This window comes from Erinaceus europaeus, chromosome 8 (genome assembly GCF_950295315.1).
Source record: "Erinaceus europaeus chromosome 8, mEriEur2.1, whole genome shotgun sequence".
In the NCBI taxonomy this organism is placed as follows: Eukaryota; Metazoa; Chordata; class Mammalia; order Eulipotyphla; family Erinaceidae; genus Erinaceus; species Erinaceus europaeus.
The window spans coordinates 21,702,815-21,729,985 of record NC_080169.1 but is presented as its reverse complement, the minus strand read 5'-3'; the positions used below and the strand labels follow the sequence as shown (position 1 = coordinate 21,729,985).

The 27,171-nt window shown below is 39.7% G+C and overlaps 1 protein-coding gene across 1 annotated transcript in view; it reads left to right on the top strand.

Moving 5' to 3' along the window:
* The window catches only part of CHN2 (chimerin 2), a 350,215-nt gene extending 329,116 nt beyond the window's left edge, over positions 1 to 21,099 (top strand). The window contains exons 8-13 of the mRNA XM_060196039.1: positions 1,496 to 1,580; positions 3,863 to 4,036; positions 10,196 to 10,273; positions 13,148 to 13,285; positions 15,830 to 15,935; positions 19,312 to 21,099. Of these exons, the coding sequence (XP_060052022.1) occupies positions 1,496 to 1,580; positions 3,863 to 4,036; positions 10,196 to 10,273; positions 13,148 to 13,285; positions 15,830 to 15,935; positions 19,312 to 19,483 (753 nt within the window). The 3' untranslated portion in view covers positions 19,484 to 21,099. The remainder of the gene's footprint in view (positions 1 to 1,495; positions 1,581 to 3,862; positions 4,037 to 10,195; positions 10,274 to 13,147; positions 13,286 to 15,829; positions 15,936 to 19,311) is intronic.
* The last annotated feature ends 6,072 nt before the right edge of the window (positions 21,100 to 27,171 follow it).

Sequence of the window (27,171 nt, the reverse complement as noted above, 5' to 3'; positions counted from 1 at the left end):
AGTTATTATCATTGCCAGAACTTCACTGCTCCAGACTCAGTATTTCAAATTGAGAGTCTGGGAGAAAAGAAAGAGAAAGGGTGGGCTGGGGAGACAGTGTAATGGTTATACAGAAGACTTTAGACCCTAGGCTCTGAGATTCCAGGTTCTACCCTGCTCGGGAATTATGCAGATGCAGTCACATCTGCCAGGCTATCCCCTCAGGCTCAGCCACTTCCCATGAGAGTTATACGGTATTCTCAAATACCTTTCCCAACCAATCCTGTCCCAACACGGCACTCCTGGCTGTTGCCCTATAAAAAGCCCTCCTACTTCCGCCTTCTCTCTCTCTCTCTCTCTCTCTCTCTCTCTCTCTCTCTCGCCCGTTTTTTTTTTTTTTTACCTTGGACGGAAGGGTGGTGCACGTAGCGGGGGACGGCCATTTTTGGCTAACTCCATGTGGCCCGAACCGCTGTGCTCTGACCCAACCCTGAGGTGCCCGCACGAATAAAGATTTGTGTTCCCTCTCCACACTGGACCTTCTCTTTTCCTCTCTCCTCCGCAAAGCGACACTACCCCAAGCACCACCATAAGCCAGAGGTAAGCAGTGCTCTAGTGTCTCTCTCTCACTAAAATAAAATAGAGAGACAGAGACACCAAAGCACCAGTGCTTCCCCCCATGAAGTGGGGGTCAATCTCACACCCAGGTCTCATACATGGCCGAGCAGGCACACTATCCAGGTAAACTACTTTGCCAGTTTTCTAATGTTTATTTTACATTATGAATTTTAAAAAATGGACCTACCATAAACAACCTGTACCTACATAATTAAAGGTCAGATCATTCTTACTTTATTTAACAACTGACATCTTGATCAGTCAGATGGACCTTGCAGCTTGCACAACAGACCTTGCTGAAGACAGACCTACTCTCTGGGAAAGGCAGTCCTGTGCACCATATGGGTACTCAGCCTTTTCCACTCAACTTCCTCCCTTTTTTCAAAATGCTGTTTTTGGAATTAACTCAAAGTTTTTGAACCTTTCAATTATCCTTTAACCATGTCTTATTTATACCTGCCTGGATATTCCACAGATGGGACAACTTTGGCCAAAAGGACATGGTAATTGAATTCTATTTTCCAGAATTTGCTGAGATAAATGTAGGTTGTCAGTGTTGGTTGCCTTGAGCTTGTACACAGAATGCCTTATTTGGGGGTAGTGAGAGGTTCCTTTCTTAGCTGATGGCATGGAACTGTAATCTGACTGTTAATTTCATATTCCCTTCAGAGTCTGGGCAGGGATGTGATGGATCAGTGAAGGACTTACAAGGATCAAAGTTTTTTTGTTTTTTTTCCCTGGATTTGTTTGCAATTCCACCATCCCGGAAAAAATGCCCAATGAGGAAAACTCCTCCCACATGGGCCACTGTTTGACTTTGTGTTTGTTTCATGGCTAAGTCATCTGCCTCCAGACAAATAAGAAATTTCTGACATTTTCTCTCCTCTATATATTACAGGTCCACACCTTCCGAGGTCCACACTGGTGTGAATACTGTGCTAACTTCATGTGGGGGCTCATAGCTCAAGGAGTCCGGTGTTCAGGTAGATTCATAACTTTCATCATTCTTTTCCTTTTATGTAAGGGCCATTCATAAGCAGGAAGTCATCTCGCGAGGTCTGGGAAGTAGGCTCAGATTAGCACCCATTTAAGTTTTCTGGAAGATTCAGGACATCCTTGTGGCTAGTTGAGCAATATTTGAGGTGGCCCACTAAAATAAAGGACTATCTCTTGTGTATACAAGGAAAGAAAAAAAAAATCCAAGCAAATATAGTGCCGTAGCCTGCCCCCTCAAATAGGCAGAGTCCTTAAATGAAAAAGAAGTCAACTCCAGCAGAATTGTTATGTTTTTAGCATCTTTAGTTTGCTACAAAAAAAAAAAAAAAAAACATAAAAATAATAATACTGGTGAACATTTACCATCTACCAGCTAGGGAGTTTTCTGCTTATCATGCCATTTTGCCTCATCAACAAATCTTGGAAGAGACAGAATTATTCTCCCCATTAAGTAAATTAGGAATCTGAGGTTTAGTGATAATTGTTAATTGCCCTTGGCCCATAGCAAGCGGTGAAACATTGATTTGACTTCAGAACCCACACTCAGTATTTTTCTGCCATCAGATTAGCTGTGAGGTTTGATACATATTTTCAAAACAGTTGGAAACCCTAGGTGTTTTTCTACCTGGGACTGAGTGCACAGATCCATCACTAAGAACACAAAATATGTAAAAATGTAACTGGACATGCTAATTTATTTTGTTTTGATAAATAGTTATAGCTGAGAGCAAGAACAATCTCCTGTGTTATTGACTTGGTTTCCACTGACTCATAACTGAATTCTTCCTTGTGAGGCTATGATTTTTTTTTTAATTTAACTCTTGAGCAGCCTTTAAAATAAAATAAGTTCATGATATTACATTATGATGATCTATTTCCTTATTTTATTCATGTTGGCTCACAAGGATTGTGGCACCTCAAATTCAGATTCTGCTTGGGTAACACTTTCTTCCCTTCTGCTATGTAGATACAGCAGTCAGTGGAAGTGATAGCTATAGCTGGGTGATTCAAATATTATAGTATTCTCTGCTGGGTAACTCTGCTTGTCCCATCCCCAGGCCCCTGAGATAAGCAGTAAACACAGGTTCAGAGGTGGCCCCTCCTGAAATGTTACAGATACCATGATGAATACTAAAGATTCACTCATGAGAGTTTCATAGTATCTCACAGCTAAACTGCAGAGTAAAGTGATAAAATATCTGAATTACTCAGTGGTTATTCATCCAAGTCGTCCAGGTTATACCTACACAAAATGTCCCTAATTACTGGTATTATACAATTTCAGCAGAATTTGGTCCAAAGTCAATATTATGAAAAAGATTTCTAGGATTCGCATTAGTTATGGGCAGCAAGGTTATTTTTGTTTGAAAAAAAATTTGCTGGGATTATAAAACTATTTTCCAGTGACCACTGTTTATCTTATTTCTTTTGACCAGCAGGAAAACAACTAAAATTAGGAAGAGCCACGGCTGCTTTTTATTTATATCTACTAAACATGTTTAAATTAATTGGACTTTATAGCAACTATTTATACATTTGTTGCAAAATATCTTGTTAACATCAGTATTTACTTCCATGTAAACACAGTATTGCTTAAGATCTTAAAAGGAAGTTTATAAGGCAGTTAAAATGATTTTATATGATCCAGCAATTTTATTTCTGGACATATTCCCAAAAGTCTGAAAGCAGACACTTGACATGGTACACTCATGTTCATACCAACACATTGCTTAGTCAAAATAAGAAAAAGGTAAAAGTAACCCAAGTATCCATCAGTCAATGATTTGACAAACAAAATGTGGTATATCCATACAATGAACATTATTCAGCCTTTGAAAAGAAGAAAAACCTCAGCATATTCTACAAAATGAGTGAGCTTACACTATATGAAATAAGGTAATCACACTATATGTTTCTATTTATATATCAAATATCACTATTTTGACATATATATATATATAATATCAAAAGTATCACATTCATAGTAACAGAAAATAATTGCCAAGAACTGGGGACAGGGGGGTTTGATAAATTTACACTTCAGAAGATGAAACTTCAGAGATACATGGTGATGATGATTCTACACCATAGTTAATGCCACCAAACTGAGCACTACAATGGTTAAAAAGGCGACTTTCATGCTATGTATACTTTAACAGATTTTAAAAAATTGTTTTAATAAAAACTTGTAAGAGGAGTTATATTTTGTGTTGGATTTTGACCAAAATGTTAGGTAAAGTTCATGTTTGTTTGTTTTTGTTTTTAACAGACTGTGGATTGAATGTACACAAACAATGTTCCAAGTATGTGCCCAATGACTGCCAGCCCGATCTCAAGAGAATCAAGAAAGTGTACTGTTGTGATCTCACAACACTTGTGAAGGCTCACAATAGTCAGAGACCCATGGTGGTAGACATCTGCATTCGGGAAATTGAAGCAAGAGGTTTGGAAAAAACTCATTATGAACATGATTTTTTAAACTTATTTTTATTGGCTTCATGAAATTTAAATATATATATATATATATTATGAAGGGGGGTTAATGAATTACAGCACATTTGTCTGTACAAATGTAATGTTTCCTAGTTCTGCATAAAAGTATGTTGCATACTCTGACCCCCCACACACACACTTTGAAGACGTAAACCCCCCTCTTTCATTAGCTCCCTAGTGTCCTTTATTGTAATTGTCAAATTGACTCACCACTGCTGTTAGGAAAATGATCTGTATGGGTAGGAATTCACCTGCACACACACACAAACCATAATGGTCTCTAATTCCTCCATAAACCATAAACAAATATATCCTGCACATGTCTACTAAGCCTTTCTGTGAGCATTAAAGATAGTGAAGCCAGTTTCACTTTTGAAAAATTTATACTGTAGCACAGTCAGAAAGGTAAACAACGGAGTCAGGCAGTAGTGCAGCGGGTTAAGCGCAGGTGGCGCAAAGCGCAAGGACCTGCGTAAGGATCCTGGTTTGAGCCCCTGGCTCCCCACCTACAGGGGAGTTGCTTCACAAGCAGTGAAGCAGGTCTGCAGGTGTCTTTCTTTCTCTCTCCCCCTCTGTCTTTCCCTCCTCTCTCCATTTCTCTCTGTCCTATCCAACAACAATGACATTAATAACAATAATAATAACTACAACAATAAAACAACAAGGACAACAAAAGGGAATAAATAAATAAATATTAAAAAAAGAAAGGCAAACAAACAAATTTTGTGATTTTTATTTGAGGATAATTCAGAGAGTTTATGGTAGAGATAGTATTTGAATTGGGACTTCAAACATAATCCTATTAAACAAGATGTCATTAAGTAGCACACACGTGTATTTCCTGCCATAGAAATGTTCTCTCCTAATATTCGTTATGCTCATTTCAGAGAAGATCATTAAAATATTTTTTAAATGCCTGTAAAATTTTTAAGAAGAGATAAAGGCATTTCAAATATAAGTTTCTTTGTATTAAGCTTGAGTTATTTTTCATACTTTTGTGCTTTGTTTTTGGTCACTTTTCAGTATCAGTGATCTTGAGTCTGGTAGGAAAGAAATTGGATTACTGAGTGTAAATTGAATACTTGAGCCATATATAAAGCCCAAAAACTTTAGCCATTTTTGTCAAGTATGAACTCTTTTATACTTGGTATCCATTATTTCACCCAAATTGGCTACAAGTATCCTTGCATTGACCAATCATTTCTAAACTAAAGGAAGAGAACATTATAGTTTGTTATACAAAGCCATTTAGCAATAAGAAATGATTCCTCTCCATGAAAATTATAAGCTATTGCTATTCAAGTTCTTTAGTTCGTTCTCATCTGGTCCCAGACTGTAAGAAATTCTTCCTACATCTTGGCTGTTGTCATTAGAGCTTGAACATCTGGTGAAGGTATTGATGCTGGGGCTGAACTGAGTAAGACTTGAGGAGGTACCTGACTATCAGAGCAACTGGAACAAGTGACTTTTCTCCCTTCTGTTTAGAGAGCTCTTCAATTTGGAATTAAATCGTCAGCCCTTCCAGAATCTACCATAAGGGTCAAGGAAAAAGATACTGGGATGGCAGAAGTCATGGTGAATTTTTGCATTGAAAACCATAGAAAGACTATGCCATGGCTTTTTTTTTTTTTAATTGTTTCCTTCATTGATTTTCTTTTTTTTTTTTATTTATGAAATGAAAATATTGACAAGCCCACAGGATAAGAGGGGCACAACTCCACACAATTCCTACCACCAGAACTCCGTATTCAATTTCCTAAGGAGATAGCTTTCCTATTATTTATCCCTCTGGAAGTACGGACCTAGAGCCCTTATGAGATGCAGAAGGTGGGAGGTCTGGCTTCTGTAATTGCTTCTCCATGGAATGTGGGCATTGACAGGTCAATCCATACTCCCAGCTTGTCTCTATCATTCCCTAGTGGGACAGGGCTCTGGGGAGGCAAGGCTCCAGGACACATTAGTGGAGTCTTCTGCCCAGGGAATTCCAGTTGGCATCATGGTAGCATCTGGAACCTGGTGGCTGAAAAAGAGTTAACATTACAAAGCAGAACAAATTGTTGCCTAATCATGAACCTAAAAGCAAGAATATTGCAGATGAAGACTTGGGGCTCTCCATTTTGGAAAAAGCTAGTAGGTCTATTTTAGGTATATTCCAAGGGGCCCATCACTCTACTAGGTTTTGCCTGCATCTGACAGCTAACATGCAGGTGAACCCAAGGAATTGTCTGGCATGATGGTGTCGTAGTTGGAAAAAGGACTAGAAAGCTGGATGCTATGCCTAGTAAGTACATTTCTCTAAAGAAGCTAGAAATTTTCTAATGGTCCTCATCAAAGATGATAGACAAATTTGAGAAATTTTATTTCCATGCATGATGTATAATATGTCCATGCGAAAACACAGAGGTCAGCGTGCCTAGAACAAGAACCAGATGAATACAAACTAAAAACTTATGCGAGGAGAGTAAGTGACAGTAAAGAGACTGGAGCTAAGACAATGAGCAGAACCTAATGTTGGGCTGGAGGGAATTCACATGGCTCTTCTGTTCTAACCATTCCCAGTATCTTACCTCATCTGCCACCCATAGCACATCTGTTTCATTCCTAATACTCTGCCTGCTGTAACAGAATGAAAAAGAAATTATGCTTATGAAGTTTGATTCCCTCCCCTTATGTATAGTATGACTTGAGCAAATGATTTAACCCACATAAGTATCAATTTTTTTCACCTATAATGTAAATGGAACCAAGTGCAATGCATAAGGTGTTGATAGGGGTTAACATGGAGTAGTAGTATTTTTTTTTTTATTAAATCACGTTTTTGTTATTGTTAGCTTTATTTTATTTTATTATTGTAGCTATTATTGTTGTTGATGTCATTGTTGTTGGATAGGACAGAGAGAAATGGAGACAGGAGGGGGAGACAGAAAGGCGGAGAGAAAGACAGACACTTGCAGACCTGCTTCACAGCCTGAACATGGAGTAGTTGTATGAATGAATCAATATACATAGTACCCACTCTATAAGACCCAATCTATAGTATTTATTTCCATTTTTTTTCTTTCAATGGCCATCTCTCCAAACTCTGCCTCAAAATCTAAATAATCAGCTTTTATTTGTTTGTTTATTTATCCATCTATGAGAGAGAGGGAAGGAGAACAAGAGCATCTCTGGCACATGCGAAGCCAGGTGTCAAACTCAGGACCTGATACTTGAGAATTCAAAGCTTCATCCACTGTGCCATCTCCCAAGCCATTATCTGGTCATGTTTTGCAGTGTTGGCACAAAGTGATAATAGTGTCTTCAGCAAGACAGAAATATATTTCTCACTCAAATCATACTCCAGGCATCAGACATAGTCCAAAACTGGTGAAACAACATGTATGTAACACATGTATATAGCAACACATGTATATAACAACACAGATGTTATATACATCACCTCCATTCCTCTTTATATTGGCCAGGATTTAATAGTCACTATAATGAATGTTTCTCCAAAAAACAGTTTCCATTGAAGTAGAGAACTGGGAAAAAAAATATGGGAAGGAGAGTTTGCAGTCTCTGCTACTTTGACAAACTCCAGCCTACCCTTTGTGACTTCCTTCAAAGATTAGCTTTTAATCAGACCTTCTCTAATAACCTCTCTCTCAATAAGCAGAGTTTGTGTTCACTGTGCTGTGCTCCTGTGTGTCATTGTGTCCTCACTTCTGTTACAGTGCAGGTTGCAATTGCACCAGGGCATAAATCTAGTGAGCCAGCACGGCTTTGGCAACCTGGACAATTGTATTAAGACAAATTAGGCTGAAGAGTACCCAGTGGGCAAAATAGCCAAGATAATTAAGAACATCTCTGCAGGTCACATGGCAGAGGAGAGGCAGTATTTATGCCATCCATTTGTTTCCTCTGATAATAGTTATGGTAGATAGCACAAGCTCAATAAATGTTAATGGAGCAAAAGAGAAATATATGTGATTTATAGTATCATAGTAGTGATAGAAGCCATTTGTTTATTTTGTGGCAACTAGTATTTGACTTACATGATCTGAAATCTATTTTTTCTATTCCTTTTGACACTATTGGAGTCAGGGTTTCCTTAATACATATCTCAGTATATCAATTAAGATCTAGGAGAAGCGGGGGTGGGATATGGTGCTCCTGGTTTGAGTGCAAATGTTACCATACACAAGGACCCAGGTTCAAGCCCCCACTCCCCAGAGTGGACACTGCACAAGTGGTAAAGCAAGTCTGCAGATATTTCTTTCTCTCCCTCTCTATGTCTCCAAACCCCCCCCCTCAATTTCTCTCTGTCCTAACAAATAAAATAGAAAAATAAAACTGACAAAATGGCCACCAGGAGTATATTTGTAGTGCCAGCACCACACCCCAGCAATAATCCTTATTGAAAAACAAAACACAAACAAAAAACCAGAAGAAACCTTACCATCTAAATGTGCAACAACCAGAATTTTCTTTTTCTACAACCATTTGCATGGTCAGATATCTAAATATATAATTAAATCTGTCATATTAAAGGGCTAACATATTGTTATATGTATGATTAAACATAAGGACTGTAAAATTTGCTTTATTTCAATTAAAAAAATAAAATACCTTGTATCACACACATGCACACTAGTGCAATGTTACATATAATGCAAAGCATGGATTCAGCATGTTCTGAGAAGAGAGAGGGATGCCGCATTTAGTAGTAAAATCCCCAATAGTCTGCTGTAAAAACCAAGTCTATTGAACAAAATAGTAAAATGATGAACAATAATTTTTTAAAAATATTTATTTTATTTATTTATTCCCTTTTGTTGCCCTTGTTGTTTTATTGTTGTAGTTTTTTTTTTTTTTTTCCTCCTCCAGGGTTATTGCTAGGCTCGGTGCCTGCACCATGAATCCACCGCTCCTGGAGGCCATTTTTTCCCCCTTTTGTTGCCCTTGTTGTAGCTACGTTGTGGTTATTATTATTGCCCTTGTTGATGCAATTCGTTGTTGGATAGGACAGAGAGAAATGGAGAGAGGAGGGGAAGACAGAGAAGGGGAGAGAAAGATAGACACCTGCAGACCTGCTTCACCGCCTGTGAAGAGACTCCCCTGCAGGTGGGGAGCCGGGGGCTCGAACCGGGATCCTTACGCCGGTCCCTGCGCTTTGCGCCACATGCGCTTAACCCACTGCGCCACCGCCCGACCCCCTATTGTTGTAGTTATTATTGTTGTTGTCGTTGTTGGATAGGCTAGAGAGAAATGGAGAGAGGAGGGGAAGACAGAGAGGGGGAGAGAAAGACACCTGCAGACCTGCTTCACCACCTGTGAAGCGACTCCCCTGCAGGTGGGGAGCCGGGGTTCGAACTGGGATCCTTATGCTGGTCCGATGAACAATAATTTTTTAAAAAATGATGAGTAATAGTAAGAACCAATAGTCTGGTGAACAAAAAAGAGACAGGAGACCTTGGTTGATGAGAATTTTAAATTTCAATTGGCTTTGTAAGATCAGTCAGAAGGCCAGATCACATACGTATGCAGTGACACAAAAGCAAATGAAGATAGATGTGTACGAAGGGGCCTGGGGGGGGGGGGGTGCACCTGGTTGAGCACACATGTTACAATGCTCAAGGACCGGGTTTGAGCCCCTGGTCTTCACCTGCAGGAGGAAAGCTTTGCAAGTGATGAAGCAGTGCTGTAGGTATCTCTCTCCTTCTCTGTATTCCCCATCTGGTAGTCTCTATGAAATACATAAAGATAATATTAAAAAAAAAAAAAAAAAGATAGTGGTCCGGGAGGTGGCGGTGGTGCAGTGGATAAGGCTTTGGGCTTTCAAGCATGAGGTCCCAACTTCAATCCCTGGCATCACATGTACCAGAGTGATGTCTGGTTCTTTCTCTCTCTCCTATCATGTCTCATGAATAAATAAATAAATAAATAAAAAAATAAATGTGCACAGAAGTTGAGGTCTGCAAGTCCAAGTGACGAGTGTGTCACATATAAAAACACTGATATGTGCTCACTTCCTTATAGTACGTGATGTCAATATAAAATTAGAGCATTTTTCAGATGTTCCAGGAAGCTAAAGTTGATATCTCTCTTGTGACCGCTCCTTTAACAGGGTTAAAATCAGAAGGCCTTTACAGGGTGTCTGGATTCACTGAACACATTGAAGATGTCAAAATGGCATTTGACAGAGGTAGGCTTCTGCTTTCTTGAACACCATGTGGCTTATCCTTGGACATTTCTCTTTGGAATCAGACTTTATTTACTTTGGGAATGGAGTTTCAGAGCTGCTGAGAGTTGTTCTTACAGAAGCCAGACCTTCCACCTTCTGCACCCCATGAAGATCTTTGGTCCATACTCCCAGAGGGATAAAGAATAGGGAAAACTTCCAATGGAGGGGATGGGGTGTGGAACTCTGGTGGGAACTGTATGGAACTCTTATCCCACAGTCTTTTTGATCATTACTAAATCTCTAATAAAAAAAAAAGTGCCATGGCCCAGGGGGCTCACTCTAGATAATGAGCTGGGTAAACCCAAGTGTCTGTATCTTTAATGAAGTATTCAAATCATTCTGATACAGCCAGTTAAAGGGTTAGACTCCTACCCTACTGGTTAGAACCTCCATTCCATAGACTAGCAGACAAGTTGTCTCTTAATTGGCCACCATCTCTGCTCAGGTTTATAGTCAGTTCTTCTTCCTTAAGTACTTCACACTCCAATATATATATATATATAAACATGTCTCACCTGTTCTTATGAGCAAATGCTTCAGCTCACATTGTTATGTCCATCTAAAATATGTTCACATCTCTGCCTGGCAAGCACCATAAACACCTAGTAGGCAGCTATTAGTTCTCTCAGGAATCCTCCCTGATGACCCTAGGCTGATTCAAGAGTTCTGTTTTGATTTGCTATATTTCAACATGTTTCTGCTTGTCTCCCAAGTAACAACCTTTGATTTCCTTGCAATTATTTTATTGCATGCCTGACTGAAGCTCTTTGGAGGACTTTGTTCTTCTTTAATTCCCAAGGGCTAACCTGTGCCTGGCACACAGTAATCTCCATTAAATATGTAAATGATGGGATCAGTATGCCATAGCTGTTGTGCATTTGTTTTCTGTGCACCAATGGTATGTTTATCTTTACAATCAATTTTGTTGAGATATGTGTTCATTCTACCAAGACTTTATATAAAAGAAAATAATAACCGTTCTTATATAATTGCAACTCTCTAACCCCTAAAGTTGAATAGTCTGTGACAGTTATGTTGAGCTAATGTTTACTAAATATGAACCAAAAATTAAAAACACATCCTGAGAAAAGATTATAAAAATGTTAAAGGGTGCAGGGTGGCAGGGTAGTTGGGTGGTAGTGCAGCGGGTTAAGCACAGGTGGCACAAAGCACAAGGACCAGTGTAAGAATCCAGGTTCTAGTCCCTGGCAGGAGTCACTTTACAAGCAGTGAAGCAGGTCTGCAGGTGTCTATCTTTCTCTCCCCCTCTCTGTCTTCCCTTCCTCTCTCCATTTCTCTCTGTCCTATCCAACAACAATGACATCAAGGGCAACCAAATGGGAAGAAATGGCCTCCAGGAGCAGTGGATTTGTAGTGCAGGCACCAAGCCCCAACAGTAACCCTGGAGGCAAAAAAAAAATGTTAAGGGGGGGATCAGGCAGTAATGCACCTGGTGAAGCACACATATAACAGTGTGCAAGGACCCAGGTTCAAGCCCCTGCAGGGGGATGTTTCACAAGTGGTGAAGCAGGGCTGCAAGTGTCTATATCTCCCTCCCCTCTCAATTTCTCTCTGTCTCTATCTAATAATCAACAAATAAAATATGTTTAAAAATGTTAAGGGGGCAGACAGCATACCTGATAGAGAGCACATGTTTCCATGCATAAGGACCTTAGTTCAAGTCTCTGGTACCCACTTCAGGAGTCGTGGAACAGTGCTGCAAATGTCTCTCTCTCCCTCTGTATTTTACTCTGTCACTATCAGAAAAGAAAGAAAATGGGGAAAAAAATATGACTTCCAGGAACAGTGGAGTCATTTAAGCACTGAGACCCAGTGATAATCCTCATGGTCAAAAAAGGAAAAAGGATAATGTTAATAATTATAGCATTACCTATAATTGAGGGAAGATTACTGTTTCCCAAGTTGAAGTCCTAGGAATGGGGGAGAAAGAATAAAATCAAATAATGAACCTGACTATCTAGAAATATTTTGCTTCTAGGTTTTCAAACCCAAAAGAATCCTGGGAGAGCTACATAAAGACTTCTTAATATTTATTTTTAGATAATAATAATAATTATTATTATTATTATTATTGGTGTATTAGTAATACAATACAAGATTGGGGGATAAGAGTGGCACAATTCCATATAATTCCCACCACCAAAGTTCTGTATCCCATCCTCTCCATTGGGAGGTTCTCTATTCTTTATCCCTCTGGGAGTATGGACTAAAGATCTTCATGGGGTGCAGAAGGTGGAAGGTCTGGCTTCTGTAATTGCTTCTTTGCTGGACATGGATGTTGGCATGTTGATCCACACCCCCAGCCTGTTTCTATCTTTCCCTAGTGGTGCAGGGCTTTGGGGAGATGGGGTCCCAGGACACATTGGTGAGATCATCTGCCCAGGGAAGTCAGGTTGGCATGATGGTAGCATCTGCAACGTGGTGACTGAAAAGCATTAAGACATAAAGCAGACAAAATTGTTTACTAATTAGGAACCTAAAGGTAAGAATAAACACTGGTGTTTAGTGAACTATTATAGTTAATTTCTACTTAGCAAATTGGGGTTAGGCCTCAAGAACTATGTTAAGTCTATTTCACTGCTTTTTTTTTTTTTTTTTTTTTTTTGGCTAGACCTACCCTTGGACTCAAAATCACTCTCACCAAGCTTCTTTTTGTTACCTCCTGCTTCTTGGTACAATTAGAACCCAGCTAGTCAATTGAGACGTTATAAAGGAACATTTGTTGCTGGGGTCTTTTTTTTTTTTTTTCTGGTCATGCTTTAACTTGATGAAATAACATCCTAATTAGGAGTTGAACCATTGATTGTATTTCAGATGGTGAAAAGGCAGACATATCTGCCAACATCTACCCAGACATAAACATCATCACTGGAGCCCTCAAATTGTATTTCAGAGACTTACCAATACCTGTCATCACCTATGATACCTATTCTAAATTTATAGATGCTGCAAGTAAGTACTGGAAATTGGGTTTTATTTGTCCCAAAGTATGGTGTTTTCTGACCTCAAGAAAATTAAACCTTACAACTGCTTATATTACTACATGTGTAGCTTGTTCTTGTCAAGTGAGAGCACAATGATACAGTTAATAGAAAGTCAAGCATAGTTCACCCGCTGAGTTGAACTAGTATCAGGTCAGCACTACTAAGCTGGGTGCTGGGCAGTTCTGCCTCTTATCATTCTTTCTATGCAGGGAACCAACACAGGCACACCTACTCTATTAAATGCTGTATTTGGCAATGTTTCTATAGTGAAAAGCAAATGTACTTGGTGCACAGACCCCTATCATAGGGAGATAAAACCTGTACTGTTACTACTTAACAGTACTGTTAACTGTATTGTCACTACTTAACAGCTGTCTTATAAATCATTATTTCCCCAATGAAGTGACTTAGGAAAAACGGTTGTTTTATACCTCAAATGGTAAAGGATACATTTTAAATATTTTCTATAGTTCCATAATGTGTAAACATGCAAAACCAAAAATTAAGACTTTCTATCTTAAGAGGATAGGGCCTCCTTCCCCAGAAATCACACCTCTGAAGGGGAATGCAGAGCCAACTAGCAATAGGGAAATGGGAGTGGTTTGCATGGGAATCTGCATTTTTCCTGAGGTGACCATCTTCACTGTCAACTGAGGAGATTGTATTATGTATTATGGTATAACCCTCTTCCATGTGGAAAGATAGAGCAATTATAACAATAGGTCACTTCTGAGGGTGTCTTCAAACCTTAGGTGAGTGGAAGGGGCTGGAAAGAGGATAAAAGCTCTATGTATGAATTGGGGGAAAAAAACATGCGATGGTTCAAAGTGCCTATTCTCCCATCATAAACTTGTAAATGTAAACCAAAAAAATTAGATGTTCTCCAGTATAGGTTATATAGACTAAATGTATATAATTCAGTCCATTAGACTGGATCTTATTGCTAACTCATTAATATCCATTAATCCTTTGCCCGTTGATGCCATTCATGATCATCAGTATACAAAAAAATATATGTGCTATACTTAGAACACTCACCATTGTCCTCTAGTTTAATCTTCTCACCTACTCAGTAAGGCAACTATTACAATGCATTTTACAGAGGGGGTAACCTGAGCTTACAGGTCTATAAAGAGAAAATCAGCATTGGTCTCTCTAGCCCATAGCTGCTCAGTCAGTGTGTGGTATAAGGGCCCATTGCTGTCAGGGTTGAGGGCCACCGTGGAGGAGACAGGGGCTGCACTTACCCAGTGCAGGATTGGATGTTTCTGCCATTTGGATACATAGCATGGAAGTTAAGTCTACTTTGAGGACATTTTATGAAAAATATAATCTTTAAAGGTGAGCACTGCTAATACTGCTAAATACATTCAAAGTGTGAGGAGATATATAGGCAGATAGAATTGGTGTGAGATGCACTTGGCAGAATTTTGTGCTTCTACTCCTTAAGAGCATCTCCTCCTGGGCCAGTGGTTCTAGGTGAAGGGTAACCCCCACTACCATCCCATTTCCAGGAAAATGACAGGAAGCTTTCTTTGAGTGTCTGTCACTATTATCAGAGACTGATATGGCAGAAACATATATGCTTCCTCCCATTGTCAGTGTGCCTAATATCTATTTCTAACCCTATCTGTGTGTCAGAGTTGACTTTGTCAACACTTTAGTAAAAAAAAAAAAAAAAAGTAGAGTTAGTGCAGACTGAGCTAGCTGCCTGCTCAGCTAGGCAGAGACTTCTTAGAGAACCTGAAGAAAAAACTGCCAAGTGTGGTCTAATTTAAATTAAAACCTGTGAGATTGTGATATTTCTAACAAATCCAGTGTTTAGAGTATGTGCAAAGTGCAGTGTGGGCACACTTCCGCATCTGGATGGCAGATTCCAGGAGGCACGGGTGTCATTGTCATTCAGTCTTCTGTCAACCTCCTACCTAATGCATCTTCAATATGTATGTGGTTCCTCAGCTTTGATCCCTTTTTTGAAATGAGGCAGGACAATGTCATGCTAGCTTCACGGGCGGGAGAGAGAGACGACCAGGGACTCACGGCTGAGCTGGGAAGCAGATAGTATCTCTTTATTGACGAGCCCAGATGCGGTTCAACAATCCAATCTCTTCTAATCACAACATAATTCTGTCCTGCATCTCTCCTGAGGTGGAAGAGTCAGGAAAAAGGAAGCACAAAAAGGAAGTAGGATAGGGGGCGGGGAGAAGGAAAAACCAATGTCCCAGAGACAGGGGGGTGCTTAGTTTTAACAGTGGTTATGTAAATAGAACACAGTGCCAAGCAGGGGGGACCAAACCAATGAAACAGAAGGGGTCTTAGAAGCAGAATTTAGAAGCATACCAACAAGTTAGAAACAAACGGATTTATTTAAGTTAAATATTACCAGGTGCTGCATGATTTCATTAGGCTTCCCCGCTATCTGTAACCAGAACAGACTATGTTCCATATCACTTCTCTGCAAAGGCTGATGTCATGACATTGCACTGATACTCATTATCTGTGGTCTTCACAGAAATTCCCAATGCTGATGAGAGGCTGGAAGCAGTTCATGAAGTGCTGATGCTGTTGCCTCCTGCCCACTATGAGACCCTTCGATACCTAATGATCCACCTCAAGAAGTAAGTATTAGGATGAGTGCTGGTCTATTCAGTAAGCATGCATGTTACAGTGCACAAGGACCCAGGTTCAAGCCTCCAGTCACCACCTGCAGCAGAGAAGCTTCAAGAGCAGTGAGGCAGGTCTCTATCTCTCTCTCTCTCTCCCCCTCCCTCCCCCCTCCCTCTCCCTCTCCCTTTTCCCGTCTATCTCTCCCTTTCCTCTCAGTTTCTATCTCTATCCAAAATATATAAATAAAAATATTTTAAAAAAATAAAAAGTATATGCATGGTCTGAAAACTCAGTCTTCCCTGAGGCAGCTAATACATTTAAATAAAGTTCATTCTCCAACAGACACTCCTTTAATGTAACCGGCACCACCTTCTCCAGATCATCAGCATTCACAATTGCTAGAACATTCAGCCTGTTCCAGGAGCTATTGGCCCTCCTAAATGGGTGCTATCAAAGGACTCATGCTAGATGAGGTTTCTGAAGCTTAAAGAGGTTAAAGAACTCATGTGAAGGGTGAACCTAAGTTGAGGTTGAAAGCCAGGAGGCTACTAGAGAGCCCAGACTGTCTTCATCATGTGTTCAAGTGCATACAAGCATCTTCTTCCTACTCAAGCTCCATGTTCTGTGTTCTGTTCTTCCTCCTTCTTGCCCCCACTCTATACTTCTTAGCCTACCTGGCCGTCTGAGCAAGTAGATTCTCAACCTCACCTTTTGATTTCTGGGTATACTAGCTACTGGTCACTGAGTAACAAAGTGCCTAAAAGTTTAGCAGCTTACAACAGTACTTGGAACTCAAGTATGGCTTAGCAGGGTACCTCTGATTAAAAGTCTGTGGTGAAGCTGCAGACTGTCAGCCATGCAGTGTTTTAGTCTGAAGACTCAAATGGGGGAACATATATATATGTTCATAATATATATATATATAACATAATATATATATATATATATATTAATCTTTACTTATTCCCTTTTGTTGCCCTTGTTTTATTGTTGTAGTTATTATTGATGTTGTCGTTGTTGGATAGGACAGAGAGAAATGGAGAGAGGAGGGGAAGACAGAGAGGGGGAGAGAAAGACAGACACCTGCAGACCAGCTTCACCGCCTGTGAAGCGACTCCCCTGCAGGTGGGGAACCAGGGGCTCGAACCGGATCCTTACGCCAGTCCTTGGCCCTTGCACTTTGCGCCACCAGCGCTTAACCCACTGCACTACCCCGACTCCCTAAATATGTGTTTTTACTGATAAAAAAAATACAGAGAGAAAAAAAAATGAGCTACAAATTAGATTAAAAAAATGAGTCTACATTGACTAGCCTGTAAAGTCATTTAATATGCAAAAGGAAATAAGTTGAGAACCCAGTATGTTAATATTTAAATTTTTCTTTCCTCCAGAGGGCTGCTCAGTTCTGGCCTTTGGTGGTGTAGGAGACTGATCCTGGGACTTTGGAACCTAAGGTCTGAGAGTCTCTTTTGCATAACAATTATGCAAATGCTCTCTAGCCTGCTCCTTTCATTTCCTACCTTTAAAAACAAATATATTCTGATGCTCATATTCAGAGTTATTAGAAATGATAATATTTACCTCTGAAAATCCTCATCATGACTAAATTATTTAACTAGTATAAGAACTTTTTTGCAAAGTCATAGACTACAAAAGTATGGATTGGTTCATATTTATTTATTTATTTATATGTATTACCTATTTACTATGTGTGTATTCACTTTTGGCACTGAGATCTCACACATGAGTGGTTCTATCACTCTCAGCTCAATTTTTGCATTGTTTTTATTTCAGATAGAGACAGAGACACCACAGCACTATGCCACTATCTGTGGAGCTTTTCCTTGGAGTGGTGGGGTTCTTGTGTGGTGCTAAGCTCAGGCCCAGGGCTTTGCACATTTTAAAGCACATCCCCTACTAGATACACCGTCTCTCATCCCTGAACCTGAATTTTAATTAGCTACAAATTATTTCTTTCACCGTGATCAATTATTATGATTTAGAAGTATAAGTCTTATTACTACAGAAAAAAATGCCAGTGTGGCACAGTTAAATCTTAAAGGCCAGTTACTTGGTATTTTCTGTCACAATGGGTTTACTAGTCATCCTGTTTGATCTGAAGTAGTATGTGATTAACTAGATAGATGTGAGCAATCTGAGAGTAAAGAAGATCCCCTTTACTACCTTGTTCTTAACTTTGCAGCCTGAAAATAATGTAAGCCAAATTGGCCTTATTAAAATAATGCAGAATGGACACCCTTAATTAGCTTTGTGAGAATGGTCACAAAGATGGCCTGTGTAAAGGCAGGGTGACTTATGTTTTACTGGTTTAATTATGCTTTGCTCTCCCTTTTATATTTGTAATGAACATCCTAGATCCTAAATTCCTCAAAGCAAGAATCTGAGGAGTAGAGGGTTGGTTTTTTTTTTTTTTTTTTTTGCTTGTTTGTCTGTTTTTCATCATTTGTAAAAAGGCAAATTTAGTGATTGAATTTTATTCTTAAAGGCTTTGCAGCTCTTATCTGGATGTGGATGTTTCAATTCCAACAATAATTAATGTACTCAAGTTTATCCTATGGGAATGAGAATTTATGTCTAACTATTTTCCCATTTGGTCACATTCCAGACAGTTCTGTGTCCCATAACATAGTCTAGCTACTCCTAAACTCATGGCAGCACCCCACGGTGTAATCTTTCTCCTCTAGGCTAGTCTTGCTGGAAAACAAAGGATCTTCCCTCAGCTTCCATGCTTGACAACATACTGACCTGAAGAAGAGAAAAGGACTGCCTCATGTGCCTAGAAGGGCCTACCCATACCTTGGGGACTATCTGATAATCTGCTACCCCTTAAAACCAATATATTCCTAGGGCCAGGAAGTGGCGTAGCTGGTAGAACACACATGTTACAGTGCACAGGGACCCAGGTTCAGGTCCTCAGTCCCCACCTACAACAGGGAACCTTCACAAGTTGTGAAGCTGCATGTGTCTCTCTCTTTGTCTCCACCTCCCCCTTCCCTCTCAGTTTCTCTGTGTCCAAAATTGAAATATTGTATTTTTAGTTATTTATTAAAAAATTACTGAAGTGAGTGTTCCACATTTGTTTATTAAGGACTTTAGTCACATTTCTCATGTTAAATTGTGTCAGTACCAGATTCACTAGAGTCATCTACTTCCATTACCGAATGCCATGTCAGTGATACAGATATAGGAAAAGCCATCAGAAAATGGGCTTTTAAAAAAGAATTTTCTATAATTATTATTCTCAATTACGTTTCTTTTTGCCACTTCTCAAACCAAGAATGTTTTCTGGGAGCATTAAGCCCTGAGTCAGTATATAATTGTGCCTGAAAGTCTATGTGATGCTTCTGTGTATGTCTGTTTTTGCAGGGTGACCATGAATGAGAAGGATAATCTCATGAATGCCGAAAATTTGGGGATTGTGTTTGGCCCCACCTTAATGAGACCCCCTGAGGACAGCACCCTCACCACCCTCCATGACATGCGGTACCAAAAGCTGATTGTGCAGATTTTAATAGAAAATGAAGATGTTTTGTTCTAATGTATCAGGGAAATGAGCTGAATGGCCCAGGCCCCTTCAGAGTTGATAAGCCTGAAGGAACATTTCTCACAACATTTCTTACACTTGATTGGCTTTTCAAACAAGTGACAGAATTTCCTGAACTGCAGTGGATTGCCAAGTTGGCTACTGTGTCTCATAGACACTCGTCTCCTCCAAGTGAGAGCAGCAAGTGTGAGGATGCGAATGCCCTGCCTTTTGGGTCTTGATGTGCCTCTTATGTATGTCTGTTTTTCTGGAAGAGTGATTAATACATCTTTCTTTAACTTATTAAAACACAAGATAGATCTTCAAACTTCAGACTGATCAGTGATAAAGGGGAACTTAGTTCATGGTGGTACTTGATACAATTACACATTTTCCATTTGCAGAAAAGACAATTCTGTGTTAAATGTTAAATTAAACTTCTATTGTAAAATGTATTTTTAATTTTAGCTGCAAGAATGTTATTTTATTTTAGCAAGTAGAGCCCAATGCAGTGCATTGATTATTACCCTGTGTTCCCTTGTCCTGCCTTGCTGTGATAGCCTGGAAAAATTTACCATGAATGCAGTATTATCTTGACATATCTCTGTTCTTATCAGTGCTTTTCCATGAAGTGTCACCTGCCACATGTGTCTGCTCTTTGATAGTTTTTGCTGTTAAGAACTGGCGTTTTGCTATTGTATGATATGTTTATAGCAATTATAGGATAGTCTGAAAATCCACAAATTTTCTTTACATAAAAATCCAAAGTATACTTCAGAATTGATAATTGGATTTTTTCCATATCATATGTATGTATCTTAGAATGGGCAGAATGTGGGTTTTTTTCCATAAAATGATTTGGGAACAGTGGTTATATTGGTGCCATAAGAAAGTACACATTTTCCCTCTTTTCTTTACAAGCAAACATTCTGAACCTGTTCTGTCAAGTAATATTTTTTGCCATATTGCTGTAAGAAAAGTGAATATTTAGAATAATTATTGATTTTCCCATTTTTTTGTTTTATAAACAAGTCTATTTTTTAAAATAAGAATAAGTTTGTTTTGTACAAAGATTTGTTCCTCCTTGATAAGCAATGCTGTATAGATAATAATTTAACATGATTTTATTACTATAATTCGATCTTCTTGGTTATATTTGTCTTAGCGTGAGATCTCCATGCCAAGATTTCTATCTTTTGTAACATAGATAAAATATTTAAGACATCAAAAACTAAATCTAGGTCCCCTTTACCCCTTTATATCTAACTGTAGTATCTCTTCCTCTGATCATGTGATGACTCATGCAGTTCCTTACTAGTCTTGCTTTTGAGTGGCCAGAAGAAAGTCGTTGTGTGGCAAGTGAGCTGAAGGAGGAGTGTGATGCAATTGTTGTCCTGGAAAGTGCTGGTGGACACCACTGGCACACAATGGTTAATATGGTTCTGCTTGGTCCCTGCTATTATTATTCCTCCCAATGGTATAGATTTGTTGTTGTAGCTTATGTACTTCTTGATACTGTCAAAGAATTATCTGGAAATGATTTTATTTTGTGAAGTGAACAATACTTTGTAATTTATGATAGTGTAAATGGAAAGAAAAGCATTAAATGTATTGAATTCTTCTGTCTACCATTTTTGGAGTATGAGAAGCAAAGTGATGCAGAGATGCAAGGATACCAGTGTTCAAAACATCATTCCCCCAATGATGAACTTGGGAAGTATAGTTGACAATATCAGCAAAGCACGGTCCCCCACCTAGCTGCCTCATACTCTCCACCAGTTTCCACCTCACCTTCTGTGAGTCCTATAACATTTACACCTCTCCTGGAACTTTGTGGAATTTAGAACACACTAAACACCTGCAGAAGAAAAGAAAAGAAAGCTTTGGAGCCAGAGAGAGCAAATTTGGAACCCAAATCTGTCTGTTATCAGGTATACATGACTATAAAAATGATTTCATTCGGGCAGTAGTGCAGGGACCAGCATAAGGATCCCAGTTGGAGCCTCTGCCTCCCCACCTGCAGGGGAGTCGCTTCACAAGCGGTGAAGCAGGTCTGCAGGTGTCTATCTTTCTCTCCCCCTCTGTTTTCCCCTCCTCTCTCCATTTCTCTCCGTCCTATCGAACAACGATGATAACAATAATAACTACAACAGTGAAACAACAAAGGCAACAAAAGGGAATAAAGATTTTTTTTAATTATTTTAATCATCTGAAAAGCTGTGGGGGGTATTTGGATTGTGACATCTTAAATGAAATGGTCTTAAGTAGCCACTTTTATCATAATTTGTAAGGATGACGACTTAGAAGGGAAGTAAATCAACAGGAGCACAGGGATAGAAGAAGCATGAAAAGAAAAGGATTTGCTCCGGGTTAAATCAAGTCCAAGTAATAATGAGAGATAGTATAGCAGAGCTCTGTATTGTGTAATGAGGTTCACTTGACCCCTTCTCTAGAATGTGATTATAACATTTGATCCCCTTCACCATGTTCTAGTCTGATGCCTGCTCACCCATGCCTAGCTCCCTCGCCATCTGGCAGCCTGACATAGCTCCTCTTACCTGGTTTGAAATTCCTGCCATTGAAGTAACTCTGGTCAGAATGCTTGAAAGGAGGGAGAATTCTTTGTAGAAAGCCCCTTGTTAATTGATCCTCAAAGGATTATGGGAGGTAGGATGGGCAGGGTTGTCGGGGAGAAAGATGTGATAATGGAGAAATACTCCTTTTTCTCTCTCTCAGTAGCACAGATGCAGCAGTCTCTATAGTTTTGGGGAGGAGAGGCTCCTGCAGAATCTTCAGGATAGTAGCCTGGAATGGTGTGTCATTTCAGTGTGATAAAATATAGAGGAATCTGTTGAGCATCACTTAAACTCTTAATTTTTATACTTTATTGGGAGGTTGGGTAGGAAGAAATCAGAGCACTGCCCTGAGATGTAGTGCCGGAAATGAAACCCATAGTCTCATGCATGTGTCCTTATATCTCAGTCAGTGTCACAGTTCTGCCACCCAAACTTGCTCTTATATTCAACATCTCACAATACTCTGATTCATGTATTTGTTTGACCCAGCCTGATTTTGCTACATGTATGTTAAACCCCATGCTTTGGGGGAGCAGGATGGAAGTAGAGAGTGCTTAGTGAAATTACAAATAAACCAGTTTCAATTTTTTTCCTCTACTTTGAGTTGGAAAGGTACCGATGTCTCCAAGTTTATGCTTTAAAGTGAGATAAATGTATATGTAAGTCACAGTACTTTGCAATACTTGTTGAAGGGATATCTTGTTAAAATTTTAGTAGGAAGACAGTGAAGGAGGGAGAGCCTTGGATACATCAGTACCGTTCCAAATCAGAGATCAAGATCCATGGATTCTATGTGCTGGTTGGAAGTTGTTACTGATCCCAACTCTCCATTTAAGGTTTAATTCCTTTCTGAGGTTTCCCATGCCTCCCCCAGAGAAACATAGTACAGTAACCTTAAACATAAAAATGAATGGAAAGGGGGTCAGGTGGTGGCACACTCAGTGAAGCACACACAGTATGAAGCACAAGGATCTGTGCAAGGATGCCCATGGCTTTCCACCTGAAGGGAGGTGACTTCATAAGAGGTGAAGCAGGTCTTCGGGTGTCTTTCTCTCTTCCTATCTCCATTTCCCTCTGTCCTGTCCAATAAAATGGGGGGAAAGATGGCTGTCAGCACCAAGCCCCAGCGATAACCCTGGAGGCAATAAATAAATAATTTTAAAATGCATGGAAAGTTCAGAGAACTATAAAGCGCTTTATTCAACCAGAGAAGAGAGGAGTAAGAGTAAACAAGCAACAAAAGGAACACAAATATGTACACAGAACATTCTCTCTAGTGAAATGTAAAAGCTAGACCAGAGGATGTAAGACTTGAGATAGGAAAACTAAATGTGAAGCTGTTATATTTAAAGGCGATCTGAATTTGTTAACTAACTAGTCAATCAACTACTCAATTAACAAAAGAAACTAAGAGATATCCCCTAATCTCTTCTGAGAGCAACAGCACTAATGTATAATGTATTATAATGTGTATAGTTGGCCAAGAGCTATAATGGCAAAATTATCAACTGAAGGATAATTACTGCCCCCCATATCAAGCTCTATAATAACTATCAAATAAGTAAAAGGCAGTAAAACTTAATGATAACTTATATCCCACTGAAACTCTGGGTCTAGTACCTCCTTAACTTGAAGCCAGATCCCATAAACCCAACACTAGTTTAAATACAATAAATGACTCTCCATGATTTAACAAATAGGAGAAAGTCTAACCTCATCAGATTAAGAAAGGACTACAAAAGCTGGATTAGGGCAAGAGACTGGCTCACTTTAATGATGGCCTTTTTGGTCAAAACTAGGCCACCACATCATCTGGGGCTCTAAGCAGGGAATCCTTGGATTCCCACATAGATATGACGGGCCTAGTCCTCTAACAAATCCCTCTCTCTATCATCACTGGTCACTTTCATCAGGAACATAATCATTAACCCGTCTATGGGCCACTCCAGGACCTTGCCCTCACTGTAGAGCAGCAATGGTAGGGACTACCCACCCTCCAAAGGGACGCTGAGTCCGCCGCCTCTGCCACTCTAGGAAGACTAATCCTGAAATGAGTGCAGCCTAGAATCTTCCTAGATGTGACCACGCTCAGACTGACAAGGACTCAGAGGTTACACAGGATCCAGTGCTAAATATGAATGTTATACAGGGGCTCTAGGTCAGATCAATGGGGTTAACAGTTAATGATATTTACATACTTTCCTCATATTTGGTATCTACTCTCTACCCTGATCCATCTTTCTATCCCTGTTCTCAACTCTGACACCATCTTCCCAGGCAATATATTTTTTTATTTAATAATGATCAACAAGACCATAAAGAGGGGTACAATTCCCACTGCCAGAGTTCCCTCTCCAATTCTCTCCATTGGAAGTTTTCCTATATTTTATTCCTCTGGAAGTATGAACCTAGGGTCATTATAGGGTACAGAAGATGGAAGGTCTGGCTTCTGCAATTTCTTCTTCACTGGACATGGGTGTTAACATGTCAATCCATATTCCCAGCCTATTTCTTTCTATGAGTCCTGGAATCCCACCTCTCCAGAGCCCTCCCCCAGACAGTATTTTTAGTTCACCTGCATGTGAGCTATCAGACTCAAGCAAAAATTACTAAAGACATGGGCCCCTTGAAACATACCTAAAATAGACTTCTAGCTTCTTCTCACCTTAACACCCTCTAATTTCATTTGCTCTATTCCTACCTTTGAGTTCCTGTTTCTTAAATAATTTTTCTGCTTTGTATCTTACTAACTTTCAACCACCAAGTTGCAGATGCTACCAAGGTGCCATCCTGACTTGCATGAGCAGACAACCTCACCAATGTGTTCTGAAGACTCACCTCTCCAGAGCCCTACCCCACTAGGGAAAGACAGAAACAGGCTGGGAGCATAACTTGAACACTGATGGTAGGAACTGTATGGAATTATACCCCTATTATCTTACAGTCTTGTAAATCATTATTAAATCACTAATAAAAATAAAAAAGATGATGACTGCAAGGACAGGTAGGGCAACTGCTTTCTCATCCTGTGTATCCTATTTACTACAATGGAAATATTTTTGTTCACTTAAAATATTGTAAGTTTACAGAGTAAAGTGCCACACTGTACCCACCATCAAAGTTCTGTGCCCTCACCCCCATCAGCAACCAATATAGGTCTTACAAAATCTCAGAGACAGTTTGCAGTTAAGCCACCTTTTTTCCTTCCTTCCACTTTTCCTTTCTCTTCTCTCTCTCTTTCTCTTTCATTTCTCTTCTTTCTTCCTTTCTTTGTATGTTTACATGTGTCTCACCTTTCTATATTCCACATACAAGCAAAATTACCTTATAACTGTCTTTCATTCTTTCTCTTATTGATAGAAACAGATAGAAACTAAGAGGGAGAAGTGAACTAGAAAGAGAGAAAGACACCTGCAGAGCGTGTGCGTGTACACACACACACACACACACACACACACACACACACGCGCGGAGTCTGGGGGCTTGAATTTGGGTCCTTGTGCATAGTAGCATACGTACTCTTCCAGAGACATCACTGCCAGATCTCTGTGTAGTTTTATTTCACTTCCTTACTCACTGGAGGTGATTACGTTTAGTAACGTAAGAGGTTCAAATAACACAGAAGTCTATCTCCCAACATCTGTCCTCTCACTCCTTCTGGGCCAGAATCACATGGCATGTTTATGGCTAAATTAGTCACTAGCAAGGGGGAAACAGGATTACTATTGGTTGAGATTAGTTTTAACAAGGTCTAGTCTCTTAATAACAACATGATCTGAAATGTTTTAAGGTAAGTTCTCAGGTCTGATTCAGAGGCTGGGGCCTTGAAGTCTGGTTTTGTTGTTGTTTGTTTTGCTTTTTTTTTTTTTTTTTTTAACAAATCCTGCAGGTGATTCCAATGCAGGGTATGTGTGAAAAGTGGTGGTGTAGAGCTGTCAAGTTGCACCTGAACTGAGACTAACTCTACCTTCCCTGAGGTGTTTGGATACCTGAAGAAATCTATGTTAACAAAAAAGAAGTCAGGTCAATAACTATACATGGTTAACACAGTCGATGTGCAGCCCTCAGAAAATTACAGAGATTTTTAAACAGTATTTGACCCTTTTCTTTAGCTGTTTTTGGTTGTTGTTGTTTTTGCTAGATACAGAGAGGACTTGAGAGGAAATAGGAAGATAGAAAGGGGTAGAAAAAGAGAGATTTGTAGCACAGCTTCAATGATTATTAAATTACCCTCTCTGCAGGTGGGGGTCAGAGGCTTGAACTCAGATTCTTGTGTGGTCATGTGTGCTCAACATGTGTGCTTAGACCGGCACAGCACTACCCGGCCCCTTTAGCAATAGTTTTTGCCCAGGGAAAAACTGTCTAGTGCAATGACTTAGGGGGACCTGGATTTACAGTCACAAATACTCTCCTGGTCACAAATAAAGACTTTTAACATTTCAAAGGCTCACATTTCTCCCTTTTGAATCTAAAAAAAAAAAAAAAAAAGATTGCTTGTCTATTTGACCCACCAAACTCATAGGCTTATTACCAGGATCAGATGGCATGGGAGCAGGTGTGACAGTGCTGCTTCACACTTTAGTGCCACCAGATCCAGCTTTAGTGCTGTTCTCTCCCCGAGCGAGCACTCTGTCCCTGAGTCCCCGATGTCCATCCTCCTGGGACTAAACATTTCTCATCTATAGGTACAGTGAGAGGATGGTCTCCTCTGCTCAGGTTTCTCTGTCCATTCTTCCTTCATGATTGTCTAGTCCTTTGGCATGCCCTCAAAGGCTGATTCTTGTCCTACTTTCTCTGTAAGCCATCATATCTACTTTGAAATCTATCTGTCAATAAATGACAAGGCCGGGAGTATGGATCGACCTGTCAACGCTCATGTTCAGCGGGGAAGCAATTACCGAAGCCAGACCTTCCATCTTCTGCATCCCACTATGACCTTGGGTCCATACTCCCAGAGGGATAAAGAATAGGAAAGTTATCAGGGGAGGGGAGTTCTGGTGATGGGAATTGTGTGGAGTTGTACCCCTCTTATCCTATGGTTTAGTCAATGTTTCCTTTTTATAAATAAAAAAAGGAGAAAAAAATGACAAGGATCTTAGGACTCAGCTAATTTAGAAAGCTACTCAG